At 45.2% G+C, this 14,569-nt stretch overlaps 1 protein-coding gene across 2 annotated transcripts in view; it reads right to left on the bottom strand.

Annotated features, from left to right (window-relative positions):
• The window catches only part of GSG1L (GSG1 like), a 262,208-nt gene that overhangs the window by 161,440 nt on the left and 86,199 nt on the right, over positions 1 to 14,569 (bottom strand). For both annotated transcript variants that reach the window (XM_053557392.1, XM_053557393.1), the window contains exon 2: positions 5,455 to 5,502. In XM_053557392.1, coding sequence (XP_053413367.1) covers positions 5,455 to 5,502 — 48 coding nt within the window. The remainder of the gene's footprint in view (positions 1 to 5,454; positions 5,503 to 14,569) is intronic.

The raw sequence follows: 14,569 nt of genomic DNA, 5'->3' as shown, positions 1-14,569 counted from the left end.
TTGGGAGAAATAAAAGTACTGACAATGCCCAGAGAGACCCTGACAAGCAAATGAATGAGCCTCACACACACATAAACCCGGAAATCCAGCCAGGCCAGTTCCAACTGCCTCTCATCCACGAGGCAGGCTCAGGTATGGTAGATTAGATTACCAACCAGCAAGCATTCACTCCCACTCCACCTGTTCCTCCATGTGGGCCATGTACTTCTTGTTCCACTGATGTTGGAGTTGGCTTTAGCCAGTGGAATGTTAGCAGAGATGACATAAGCAAAGGTTTAAACTGTGGCTATGCAGTCAGCCTCCCCCTCTTCGTTTCTGTCTTTACCATGAGAAGAGCTCCACAAAGTCCCTACTTTCCCCTCTCCCCGGCCCCCAGAACAGACACAAGTGGAGTGGGTCAAGCCCAGTGTATACATGGAACCAACCCAGCATACATCAGCTAGACCCAAGAAAACCCACAGACACGTGAGCAATAAAATAACTGCTTGAATGCCCCTGAGTTGTGGGATGGTCGTTACACAGCATTATTGTAGCTATCACTGACCAATACACCAATATGCACTGGGTCACAGTTACCTGGCAGGAGACTCTGGCCCTAAGGAGCAAGTACCTGAGATCCTAAGAGATAAGGAGGAACCTTGAGGAGAAAGACAAGGAAGCAGGAGAAGCTCTTCTTCTGCATGTTCAGTATCAAGTTCACAACATGAGACCTGGCTATTGATCTGCATTCCCATGTTTCATTTTCAGAAATTGCTCAGGCATCTATAATCAGTTCTTTTTCTTCCTCTGGCACCACCTGTTCTCCCAGCAGTGCTCTGGTGCTGGGCTGGGCCCTAGAAGCCCAGAGGTAAATTAGAGACTGCCGCTATCCTCTGAGGGCCCAAGCTTGGGAGGGAAAGAGAGAGACGTGCACGAGCCACTGTCATTCAGCTGTGAGACAGAAAGCTCGGAGTGCAGTGGAGCATAGTGTGAGTGGCCAGCTACAAACCTTGTTTAAAGAAGCTGTCTCCATGTGATGGAATATCGCACAGCTGTTTCAAAAGACGAGAACAAGTTCTATGTACTTACGGAAAAAAAATCCATGATTTTATATATAAGGTATATAGAAATATATTCAACCATTTTATGTATAAAATGATTTTTATGTATACATGTGTGTATACAGTTTTTTCCAAGAACTGATAAATCCAACTATTAATGTTGAAGGTCCACTGCTAGACTTACAAAAGACTTTCATCTCTAGTTTACCCATAGAGGGGCTATTAAGATTTCTCTAAGAAGGGTGTATAATTTCGTTACTATGAAATGATAAGAAATTCATATTTGGTCTCTGTCCCGGTTCCTGGCACACAGCTCCTAAAACCTTAGACTCTCTGGAGTGGTAAGAGTGTCTTCTGTATGCTAATGAGATGGCTGGTGGCAGGGGTTCCCTGGGGGCTTCAGGGTGGGGCTGGTCACAGGAAAGACCAAGGCAGGATTGAAGGGTAGGATTTTCCTTTGTACTCCCAACCTCCGCAGAGGGGAGACGGGCTGAAGGTTAAGTTCATCACCAATGGCCAGTGATGTAATCAACCCCTCTTCCCACGTAATAAAGCTCCCACAAAACGCAAAGGACGGGATTCAAGGGGCTTCCAGGTAGCCAAAAAGGTGAAGGTTCCTGGGGGTGGCACCCACGGGAGGCCCACACCCCTTCCACCTCCCTGACTTCGTCCTAAGCATCTCTTCCATCTAGCTGGGATGGGAGCGATGGGAAGGTTTTAAAGACAGGAGGCACACAATATGATTTATGTTTTTAAAAGATCATTTAGGATACCAAGGGAATCTGGAGACAAAAATGTGAGAAGCCAGATAAAAGTGGTTGTGGCTTAGGCAACAGTAAAACAGAAATACAGAACCAGAATAGTCAGTCAAACAAAGCAAAGTGCATAAGGCCACGGTAGGAAGCACTGAGGGCAAACAATTTGCCAGGGGCAAGACGGTGGGTGAGCAAGGGGCAAGAGGATAGTGGAGAGAGGCCTGGAATCCTGCAAGGTGGGAGGAGCTTCAGACAGGAAGGGAAGCTCTGGCCTGCACTCAGCCCAGAGGCGTTGGTAAGGGTGAAGGGCAGAGGCCTCACTTTTCAGCAAAAGAACCAGGGATTTAAAAGCCAGACTGCTCAGGTTCAAATCTCAGCTCCCCTGCTTCCTGGCTGCTCTGTGAATGCTCTGTGCCTCAGTTTCCTCATCTGTAAAGCAGGGATTATATGAGCCAATGTGTGTAAAGTTCTCAGGGTAGTGCCTGGCACACGGTATGCACTGTGTGAAGGCCAGTTAGTGTTGGTGTCATAATTATTGTCATATTTGGCAGACCAGAAAGACACCAGGAGGGAAGTGACAGGGTGAGCTACTACAGGGGCCAAAGCTGGGGGAAGAGCATTCTTTGAGTGGGAACGCACCTGGGTGCCAACGCCCACCCCCAGGCTCCTGGCATGGCTCAAAACAAGTCACTCCATGTCCCTGCCCACAGGTTCCTTTTCTGTGAAATGGAGACTCCACATACGGTGAGGAGTCAGCGAGCACACGGATCCGACAGCGCCCCATGCCTGCTGGTGCATGCTGGCAGGGCCAGGCTGGGAGGCTCATGAAGAGGCCATGTGGGCTGCCCCGGACCAAACCCTGCCAACCCAAACAAGAGCGTCTGAGAAGCATTTGAGAAGCAGAGAGTACGTGAAAATCGCTCAACATCTTGGTGGCAAAGCTAACCCACCCAGACCCTCTGAAAACATTTTTATACACACAGCCAGAAGGGTCTCAGGGTGCCTGCCAAGTCCCAAAGTGAAATCACAAGACCAGTAAAATACAAAGATACAAGTTCTCTGGGCACTGGGTCCTCATAAAAGAAGCAGGAATAAAGGTCTGATACCTCCTGGGGGGAGCACACCAGCTCCCCCTCCCTGTCATTGTAAGTGGGCACACACACATACATGCACACACATGTACACCCATCCACACAGCACCACATGGCCACACACCCACACTTGCTCCCACTTGAACACATCTGTGCATGTACACAGAGGGACAAGACACCTATGTTCTTACATGTGCACAAGTGTGCACACGCTTTCCTGCCACGCTCACACAGTTCATGCACACACATGACCACCTGCTCATGCACACACTGGCCCTCAACAAGGGATACACAAACATGTACACACACACACAGGCCCTGTTTCTTGGAATCCAAATTTGGAGCAGAGTTGACCCAGGAGCTTCCAGGCCTAAGGGACTATGGGACGTGCACGCTAGGGGGCCACGTGGGTCTGCATTAAGCCTGGTTCTGCCTTTAGGAGATGTGAGGCTTAAGTAACTTAATCTCAGTAAGACTCAGATTCCTCACATGCCAAGTGGGAGTGAGAATGCCAGCCCCTTCCTTGTGGGGCTGCAAATGAGTGGCATTGGGTCCAGCACACAGTAACTGTTCAATAAATACCAGCCATTCATTGGTAATATCAGCAGCAGTGTTTCCTGGACAGCTCAATTTGGAAGCTGTGGCCCCAGTTGCACAGTTGAATGCTTCAGAGATGTCCACATGTAACTAAACGAGACACAGCCACATGGGGAAATCGAGGAAACCGAGGAGGCAGCCCCTAATGCCAAGAGCTTGCTCAGGGGGGTCCTTTCCTCTCTCTGGGGGCCCAAGGCCCAGTGAGTTCCCTGTCACTTTCCCCTTAGTCTTGCCAGCTGCCTCTTGGCTGAAGTTGGGGAAGACAGCATCCACAAGAATGTCACCAGCCTCAATGACACGTGGGCCCTTGCCTCTTCTGCCTTTGAGGACTTGAGGGGTGGGGGGAGAAGGGTGAGAGCACAGGCTCTGCCCCACCAGCAGGTGGCATGGGTGGCCATGCACCCTGGACCCAGGAGCCAACCACCCCATACTTTCCATGTTAGATGTTGGACAAGTTACATGACTAGACTTCTGCCTCTGTTTCCCCTCCTGTCACTCCAAGTCACTCCCCTGATCTCCGGGCTGTTGGAAGAAACCCATACACCTGTTTCTCTCTGACTTGGCAGCCTTTCTCCTGGGTGGCAGGGGGTAGGTAGGTGGGGAGGTGGCCCTCCTCCCCTTTATCCCTGTGGCAGGCTATCCTCCAGTGTCCATTCTCTTGCTCTTCCATAATAACAAAATCCCTTTTAGCTGGGCACAGACCACATTCCCAGCCTCCCTTACAGATGAATGTAGTCATGCTATTAGTCCTGGCCAAGGAGACACAGGCAGGCAACGTCTGGGAACCTTAGAGTTAACTAAGATCTTTGTCCTTTCTTCTTTGCTCTTCCTCTATCCTGTTTCCTGAAATACAGATGTGATAGCTGGAGCTCTAGCAGGCATCTCAGAACATGAAGACCAAGGCCATGGGATGATGGAGAGGGTAGCAGGGGCCTGGATCCTGAGGACTTCATGGAACAGAGCCTCCCTGGATTGATCGATCCTTCCTCCCTCCCTCCCTCCCTCCCTCCCTCTCTCCCTCCTCTCCTCCTCCCCTGCTCTCTTTCTTCTTTCTTTTCTTTCTTTCTTTTGAGACAGGGTCTCCCTCTGTCACCCCAGCTAGAGTGCCATGGCATCATGATAGCTCACTACAACCTCAGACTCCTGGGCTCAACCGATCCTCTTACCTCAGCCTCCCAAGTAGCTGGGACCACAGGTGCCCACCACGACACCCAGCTAATTTTTGTATTTTTAGTAGAGATGGGGTCTCACTCTTTCCCACACTAGTCTTAAACTCCTGGCCTCAAGTGATCCTCCCACCTAAGCCTTCCAGAGTGCTAGGATTATAGGTGTGAGCCACCGTACCTAGCCTACTTTCAAACTTTTATAGGAGATATAAATAAACTTCCCCGAAGCCAGTCCTTTGGGGTCCTTGTTACCTGCAGCTAAACCTAATTCTGACTGGTCTCCCCGCTGGAGCGCTGGCCTGCTCCTCATCATCCCCTGCTGCCTCATGCAGCTCTCAGCACTGCTGTGGGGCCCTGCACGCCAGTGAGACCTCTCTGGATGGCCCCATCCAACCAGACCAGCCCTCCCCACACCTGTGAGACAGCAGAGCCCAGACACCTGGCTTCTTTTCCCCAAGGTTAAATCCTATAGTGAGAGGCAAACCCACACCACTGGGCATTCCTGAGCTCAACTTCTACACACCCATCATCCCTCCCCAAAAGTCGCAGGTGCACTGGACAGAATAGATGGTAACGACTCCCAGGACTGCCCCAGGGGGGAGGCAGCCGGTCCTTCTCCCCAGCCTCTCCTATTCCACTGAATATTCAAGAAACTCAGGGCTTTGCAACAGGATGTCTGGCTTCTGGGGCCCCATCACCCAGGGATGCTGAAGGAGAAACTGTCAGAGGCGTGAGAGGTCATTAGGGCAGGGAGGATGTCCCCAGAGAAAGTGGGGCTGTCACACCAGAGCCGGACCACACTCACCTTTCTCTGAGGCTGGGGCCAGGTCAATGAAGCTGCGACATTTTTCACCTTTGAAAAGAAAAGAAGGGTTTTCAGAATTCAGAAGGACATATGGCTTCAGGACATTGCCTGCCCCCTTCCCATGAGCTCTGGAGCAAACAAGCACGTCTGACCCAACCCTTGTTGTTGTCTTTCTCTTACCCTTATTCCTAGAAACCCCATGTCCCAGGAACCTGCCAGTGCCCTCTCTCCCAATCCAACCTGGCCAGTCCTGCCATTCCCACCCCTGGTCCCTTCCTGTGCCACATGCACACAGGCCAGGCCTCACCCAACTGGCCTCCTCAGGCCTGCACCCTGGCCTCTGTCCCATCCACTCTCCACGCTGTGGCCAAATGGATATTTTCAAAACACACAGCTCTGGTCAGGTCAAACACGTGTGCATGCGCGCGCACACACACACACTCGCTCACAGCCTGCCCCTGCTAGAAACGCTTGAAGACATCTCCCAAAACAAAAAGTCCTAATTTTCACAAGTGCCCCAGGATTGGCCTCCCACAGCCTTCACCCAAACACCCGTCCTGCTCTCCTCTGTCCCTGGTTCCCGTGCTCCCCGGCTCCCTTCGCCATGAGGCTTTGCACATGCTGTTCCCCTGCCCAGAACATGCTCCCCCTGTTAGGACTTGGCCTTCTCCGGTGGGGCACCCAATCCCCATCACCTGTGACTCTTGGCTACAAGTTAGTAGTACCAAGATTATAACCCTCTGAAAGAGATGTTTGCTGACCCCCAAGAACTGAAAGGGATGATTTTAAAAAAGAGAAAAGAAGTAGTGTGCCGGAGTGGATGGATTTTGAATGAATTGTTTTAAATTTCCTTTAATGTTATTTACATTTCCTTTAATGTTGTTTCCTCAAAAGCTGGAGGGGAGAAATGTAAGAGCCATATTCAGACCAGCACCCAGGGCCTTGGGTGCTTTTGCCTTCATGTGCCCCTTCCTAAATAAAAACCAAAAACTATATTAAAAATTATATTTTATAACCACATTGGTAAAAAGATCAATGTACAGAATTAACACTAAGTATTAAACACCTTCTTCCCTACAAGTTTGTTTTTTTCCCTTCTGCCTATTCTCCTTTCAGGCATGGGCTGTGTCTTCAAGACGTCCCAGCTCAGTAGGTGGTACCTGCATCCACCCAGGCACTCAGGCCAAAACCGTGCAGTCATTCCTATCTGACACATGGCTCTAGTTTCCCAACACATCTAGGATCCAACTACTTCTCACCACCTCTTCTGGGCCCAGCTGCCATCAGCTCTCACTTGGACTATTGCAGTAGCCTCTGCACTGGTCTCCCTGTTTCTGCCCCATCCTCCCAGTGACCAGAAGGATCCTGCTCTAACCTAAGAGAGATTGTGTCCCTTCTTTGCTCAGAACTCCCTGTGATTCCTAAGTCCTCACTGTGGCCTGCAAGACCTTATGTGATCTGCCCCCCTTACCACCTTGACCTCTTCCCCTACTCCCTTCCCCCTCACTCTCTCCACTCCAGCCGGATTGGAACACACCAGGCATTCTCCTTCCTCAGGGCCTTTGCACTTGCTGCCTCTTGCACCCAGAGAATCTTTCCCCCGATGGCTTACCCCTCCTTCACTACTTTCCTCAAATGTGATTTTCTCAGAGAGGCCTTTAATCTAATTAAAATTCTACACACTGACACTCCCCGAGCTCCCTTCTCACTGAATCCCTAGCACCTAGAACAAAGCCTGATACATACTGAGTGCTTAATAAATATTTGTTGAAAGAATATATGAACAAATGAGTGAATGAATGCTTTCCACCAAAACCTTTGGCCCATAAGAAGCATCAACTCCTCAGTCTTTCCTCCCGGGCCACCTGGATGCCATGGGCACAGTGCTGGCCACCAAGGATGCAGTGATGAGCAAGGCCTGGCCCAGCCTCTCCAGGTGTCCTCAAACTTTTTAAACAAGGGGCCAGTTCACTGTCCCTCAAACCGTTGAAGGGCCGGACTATAGTTTAAAATAAAAAACTATGAACAAATTCCTATGCACACTGCACATATCTTATTTTGAAGTAAAAAAACAAAACGGGAACAAATACAATCACACCTCCGCATGTGGCCCACAGGCCGTAGTTTGAGGATCCCTGAGGTCTAGACCCTTCCTCACAAACAGAGGAGAGCACACAGTGGATCCCTGCTCAGGAACACATATCGTTTGACCCACATAGGACCAAAAAAACAGGAAAAGTATTGGCTACAAATCCACATTTCTGGTTTTCTCTTGTAAGACAGGAGATCTGGCCATGTAAGCCCACAATCTCACAAAGGAACAATCAAGTGGGAGCAGGCAGATGTACTCCCTGTGGGTAAGGCATGTGCAAGCTCTGTGCTTTGCCATAGTCCCCACCATTCCCTGTAGCTTTACCCTAACCTCACTTACACCACCCAGATGGCCCCTGAGACACTAGCCTGGATCACTTTGCAACCCCTGGTGTAAGGATTTTACAGCTGATCTCAGAGATTGGGTCAAAATGGAACCAGTGTGTGTTGAAGGATCAAAAAGATCTGAAGCTTCCAGCATTCTTAATGTCTGCTTAGAGCTTCCTAAGTTCTTCTGTGAGAGGGCCCCTTGAATGTTGTATTGTTTGGTCAAAAACTAGAGGGGAGAAATGTAATGGCCGAATTCAGACCAGCACCCAGGGCCACAGATTGCTGGACATTCTGCACTTTTGCCTTCGTGGGCCCTTCCTAAATAAATTTTAAAATTTTAAACTTTTATTTTAACTTTATTTTTTTTAACTTTTATTTTATTGTAAAAATTGTTTTACAACCACACTCGTGCAAAGACAAATGCGTTGAGTATTAAACATTTTCTTCACCTGAAAGTTTATTTTTTTTTCTTCTCATTTCAAAGGAAATTCAAACATTTTCATGAACCTAGGAAATTATTTAGGGACCCAGGTGCTACATCTCCTAGGCCTGAAGCAGACGTTGGCCCTCAGCACCAGGCTCTGACACCCACCACCGACTGGGCCCCTTGGTGATATAATATTTATGTGTTAGGCATTTTGCCTTTGCTTTTCTTTAACAATTTTATTGAGATATAATTCACATGCCATACAATCCATTCATTTAAAATGTACAATTCAATGGTTTTTAGGATTTCTTAGTATATTCTCAAGGTTATGTGACCATCACCACAATCAATTTTAGAGTATTTTCATTATCCCAAAAAGAAACTTCTTACCTTTTAGCAATAGCAATCATTCCCCCATTTCCCCCAACCCTCCCTGCCCTTGTTGTCTTTCTCTAACCCTTATTCCTAGGCAAAGATTAATCTGTTTTCTTTTTCTTTCTTTCTTTCTTTTTTTTTTGGAGACAAAGTCTCACTTTGTTACCCTCAGTAGAGTGCTGTGATATCATAGCTCACAGCAACCTCAAACTCCTGGGCTCAAGCGATTCTCTTGCCTCAGCCTTCCAAGTAGCTGGGACTAAAGGTGCCCACAACAATGCCTGGCTATTTTTAGAGATGGGGGTCTTGCTCTAGCTCAGGCTGGTCTCCAACCCGTCAGCTCAGGCAATCTACCCGCCTCAGCCTCCCAGAGTACTGGGATTACAGGCGTGAGCCACCACACCCAGCCTAACTAATCTGTTTTCTATCTCTATAGATTTCCTGAGTCTGGGCATTCCATATAAATGGAGTCATACAACATATGGCTTTTGTGTGATGGACTTCTTATACTTAGCATAATGTTTCAAGGATTGTGCACACTGTCACATGTATCAATACTCCTAATGACCAAATAATATTCCACTATATGGATATAGCACATTTTATTTAGCCATTAATCAGCTGATCGACAGTAGGGTTTGCTACCACCTTTTGGCTGTTTATGAACATTCACGTACAAGTTTATCTGGACAAGTTTTCATTCTTCTCGGGCATAACACCTAGGAATGGAATTGCTAGGCCATAGCATAACTCCATGCTTAAACTTCTGAGAAACTACCCTGTTTCCCCGAAAATAAGACAGTGTCTTATTTTAAGACAGTGTCTTATTTTCAGGTGTGCTCCCAAAGATGCGCTAGGTCTTATTTTCAGGGGACGTCTTATTGTTCCTGTAAGTAGGTCTTATTTTCGGAGGATGTCTTATTTTTGGGGAAACAGGGTAGACTGTTTTCCAAAGCAGGTGCACCAATCTATGTTCCACGAGCAACATATGAGGGTTCTAGTTCCTCCACATCTTCACCAACACTTGCTATTATCCATTTTTTTTTTTTTTTACACATCCTTGCCAGTGTGGTATGGTATCCCATTGTGGTGGGTTTTTTTTTTAATCTTATCTTTTTACATTTTTCCCATTTATTTTTTATTTATACATATTCATGGTGCTGTAAGTGCAGTGCTGTTACATTGATACATTGCATTGTGGTGAAGTCAGGGGCCTCGGTGCATCCCTGTGACAATGTACATTGTACCCACCAAGCAACCTCCTGTCATCCATCCCCCGCCATCCCTCCTCTTCTCACTTTTTTTTTTGCAGTTTTTGGCCAGGGCTGGGTTTGAACCCACCACCTCTGGCACATGGGGCCTGCGCCCCACCCCTTTAAGCCACAGGTGCCGCCCCCCATTGTGGTTTTTAATTGGCATTTCTTTAAAGACTAATGATTTTCAGCATCTTTTCACGTGCTTATTGTTTATCTTCTTTGTAGAAATGTCTATTCAGATCCTTGGCCCACTTTTTAATTGAGTTATTTGTCTTTTTAGTACTAATTTAAGAGTTCCTTATATATTTTGCATTGAGTCCCTTATCAGATATCTGATTAGAAAATATTTTCTCCCTCTGTGGCTTGTCTTTCCACTTTTCTGAAGCAGACAAGTTTTTAATTTGAATAATGTTCAATTTATCTATTTTTTTCTTCTGTTGCCTGTACTTTTGGTGTCATATCTAAGAAGGCTTTGCCTAACCCAAGATCATGAAAATTTACTCCTATTCTTTTTCCTTAGAGTTTTGTAATGTTAACTCTTCCATTTAGAGTTGATTTGCGTGTATGGTATAAATGGCTTCATCCTTTTGTATGTGGATATCCCACTGTCACAGAACCATTTGTTGAAAGACTATTCTTTCTCCATTGAATTATCTTGATACTCTTGTCAAAAATTAACTGATCATAAATACGAAGGTTTATTTTGTATTCTCAATTCTATTCTGTTGGTCTATACTTATACAAATATTACATTGTCTTCATTGCTGTAGCTTTGTAGTACATTTAAAAATTGGGAAGTCTGGGGAAAGATTTTATGAAGACTTCAGTCTTTTTCATAAAATTGTTCCAATTGTAACAATAACAATTATTGCAATTGCAACAATAACAAAAAATAAATAAATGGGACTTCCTTAAGCGAAAAAGCTTCAGCGCAGGGAAGAACACAACAATTAAAGCAAATATACAACCTTCATAATGGGAAAAAATATTTATTTGCATGTTATGAATCTGACAAAGGGTTGATAACCAGAATCTATAGAGAACTCAAATTAATCAACAAAAAAAGAGCAAACGATCCCATCTATCACTGGGCAAAAGACATGAACAGAATCTTCTCTGAAGACAGACAAATGGCTAACAAACATATGAAAAATGCTCATCGCCCCTAATCATCAGAGAAATGCAAATTGAAATCATCCTGAGATATTACCTAACCCCAGTCAGAATGGCCCACATCACAAAGTCTCAAAGCTGCAGATGCTGGCGTGGATGCGGAGAGAAGGGAACACTTTTACACTGTTGGTGGGACTGCAAACTAATATAGCCTCTTTGGAAAGAAGTATGGAGAATCCTCAAAGAACGCAAAATAGACCTTTCATTTGATCCCACAATCCCATTACTAGGCATCTATCCAGAAGAAAAAAAAAATCATTTTATCGTAAGGACATCTGCACTAGATTGTTTATCACAGCTCGATTTGTAATTACCAAGATGTAGAAACAACCTAAATGCCCATTAACCCAAGAATGAATTAATAAACCATGGTATATGTATGCCATGGAATACTATTCAGCCGTAAAGAAGATGGAGACTACATCTTTTGTATTAACCTGGATGGAGCTGAAATACATTCTTCTTAGTAAAGTATCACAAGAATGGAAAATCAAGGGCCAAATGTACTCAATACTAATATCAAGCCACTAGACAATCTAATATACTTCATCATTTAATATGAGACGGGGGGAAAGAGGAAGAGGGAAGGGATTGGGCACAATGTGAGGGTATATGGAACACCTCCTGGGTGTGGGACACAACTACAACAGGGTCTCTACCTAACAAATGCAAACATGGTAACTTAATTGCTCGTATCTTCATATTAATCAGAAAATTATTTATTTATTTATTTGCTTTCAATTTCAGCTTGCTTGTTCATTCTTCTTCATTTGAAGGTTTTTTTTTGTTGTTGTTGTTGTTTATTTTCTTTTCTTTTCTTTTCTTTTTCTGTTCTTCCTTTGGCAATTCTCTTTCCCTTTGCCTCCCCAGTAGCTGAGATTACAGACACCCGCCACAACATCCGGCTTTTTTTGATGTTAGTAGAGACGGGATTTCACTCTGGCTCACTCCTGATCACACTGGTCTCGAACCTCCGAGCTCAGGCAATCCACTCGCCTAGGCCTCCCACAGTGCTGGGACTATAGGCATGAGCCACACCACACGAAGCCTAATAAGAAATTTTTTTTAAGTCAAAAAATAAAAAATAAAATTGGGAAGTCTGAGTATTCCAACTTCAACTTTCATTTTTAAGATCATTTTGGCTTTTTTGAGTCTTTTGCATTTTGATATAAATTTTAGGATCAATTTGTCTATTTCTTCCAAAAAAAAGTTGAAATTTTGATAGCGACTGCATTGAATCTGTAGATCAGTTTGGGGAGTATTACCATCTTAACAATAATACATCTTCCAATCCATGAACATAGGATGTCTTGCCATTTATTTAGGTCTGTTGATTTCTTTCAATGATGTTTTGTAATTTTCAGAGTATAGGTTTTATACTTCTTGTGTTAAATTTATTTTTAAGTATTTCTTTTTGATGCTATCATAAATAAAATTGTTTTCTTAATTTCAGTATTGGATTGTTCATTGACAGTGTATAAAAATACGATTAACTTATATTGATCTTATACCCTGCAATCTTGCTGAACCCATTTATTGGTTCTAACAGTTCTTAGTGTATTCTTAGGATTTGCAATATACAGGATCATGTCATCTGCAAATAGAGATAGTTTTACTTCTTCCTTTCCAATCTGTCTCTTTTTCTTGTCTAATTCCTCTAACACACCCACATAACATTAAATAGAAGAGGCAAGAGTAGACGTCCTTGTCTCATTCCTGATCTTTCTGGGAGAGGGGTACATTCATTCTTGTACCATTAAGTTTTCTGTTAGCTGTGAGTTTTTTATATATGACCTTTATCAGGTTGAGAGAGCCCCCCTCTATTCCTAGTTTGTTGAATGGCTTTATCATGAAAGGATATTTGTCTTCTCTTTAATCTCACAAAAACCTGCGATGAGAATCCTGTTTTAGATACAAGGAGACTGAGCTCTGAACATTCAGAGACTTTCTCAAGACCACACAGTCAGTAAGTTATGAACAGAACTCAAACTATATCCATGGACTCCAAACTCTAGCTCTAAAATCTTCCCAGCTGCTTCCCATTTGCTATGTCAGGATTTCCTACTAAAGCCAGCTGTTCCCACTAGGGATGACTGCTGGGTCCCGAAAGGAATCCCCTGGGAACACACCTCTGTGTGGACAGAAAAAAATCCATGAGAGGCTAAATGAATGGCTCTCACACTTCTATTTCTGTTACATGGACAAGCCTGAACAAAAGATGTTTGAGCCAAGATAGTCAAACTTAGCCCATACTGCCTAGGCAGGGCAAAGCTGAGGTTTAAGGAAAAATCATAGAGATGACATAGGGAAGACAGGCTACTTCAATGAGGAAAAGTCTTAACAGCTGAAATCGAAATGCAGAGGAGATTTTTTTTCCTCCAAATCCTTAGTCTCCATGATAAAGATTAGCTCAGGGCTAATGAGATAAACATCAAACTGCACCATATCTGTACTGCTTTGGGAAGGGACCCACAAAACACTAACATCAGTGTCAATGATGATTAAATTTATACGTTTAATTAAGGGATTTATTTTGGGTATAAAACTGAAAACAAGTGCACTTGTCTCTCATCACACGCTCTTCAGAATGAGGCTTGACAATTAAATCACAGAGCTGTGGCATGTTACCGCCACCTGATGGCAGCATACCTTTCGTGAGCCACAGAACTCGAAACGTGCGAAGGATCCTAAAGGTCATTCAATTTAAGTGGTTCTCAGCTCTGGGAAGCCCAGGCACCACCCACAGGGACTTCAATTTAATGGGTCCAATTTAATTTTATACATCGGTGGGGATTTTTAAGCTCCTCAGGTGATTCCGTGTGCACCCAAGGCGAGAATCACACTCCAAACTGACTTATTAAAAAAAATGTATTTTCAACATGAGCGAAACAGTAGTGAGTCATCTCGGTGATGGCTCCAGTGATTGCACTGGACTCTCCTTCCAGCAACAGCATTTATGGGGCGGGACAGTGGCCAAGGATCTGAGCTCTGAAATCAGCAAAGCTGAGTTCAAATGCTGGCTCTGTCTTCCTGCCATGTGAGTCCTCAGTCTTTCGTACCTTGATTTCCTTGTTGGCGAAATGCACACAGCACCTCTAAGGGGTCTCGTGAAGACTCAACATGGGCAAACAGCTAAGACATGGTACCTGGTACAAAGCAGATGCTTAGGACATGGCGGCTGTCATCACTGTCACTCTCACCCAGGCTTGGGTCAGAGGAAACATGGAACACTAACCTCCGCAGTCTAATTCAGGGAGACAAGAGTGATATGCAGGCACCATCAGAGACTAGCACATGGCGGGGTTGCCGTGCACTGGTTCAGAGCCGGGACTCCTAGAGCCAGGATGCAGCCAGGATGCAGCCTGGCTCCACTACTCACTAGACATGTCACTTCAGCATTAACCTCTTGGTGCCTCACTTTCCCTACAAACTGCAACAATTGCCAACACTGGTGTTCCTACAG

Source organism: Nycticebus coucang, chromosome 12 (assembly GCF_027406575.1).
Source record: "Nycticebus coucang isolate mNycCou1 chromosome 12, mNycCou1.pri, whole genome shotgun sequence".
In the NCBI taxonomy this organism is placed as follows: domain Eukaryota; kingdom Metazoa; phylum Chordata; class Mammalia; order Primates; family Lorisidae; genus Nycticebus; species Nycticebus coucang.
This window is presented reverse-complemented; position numbering and strand designations above follow the sequence as displayed.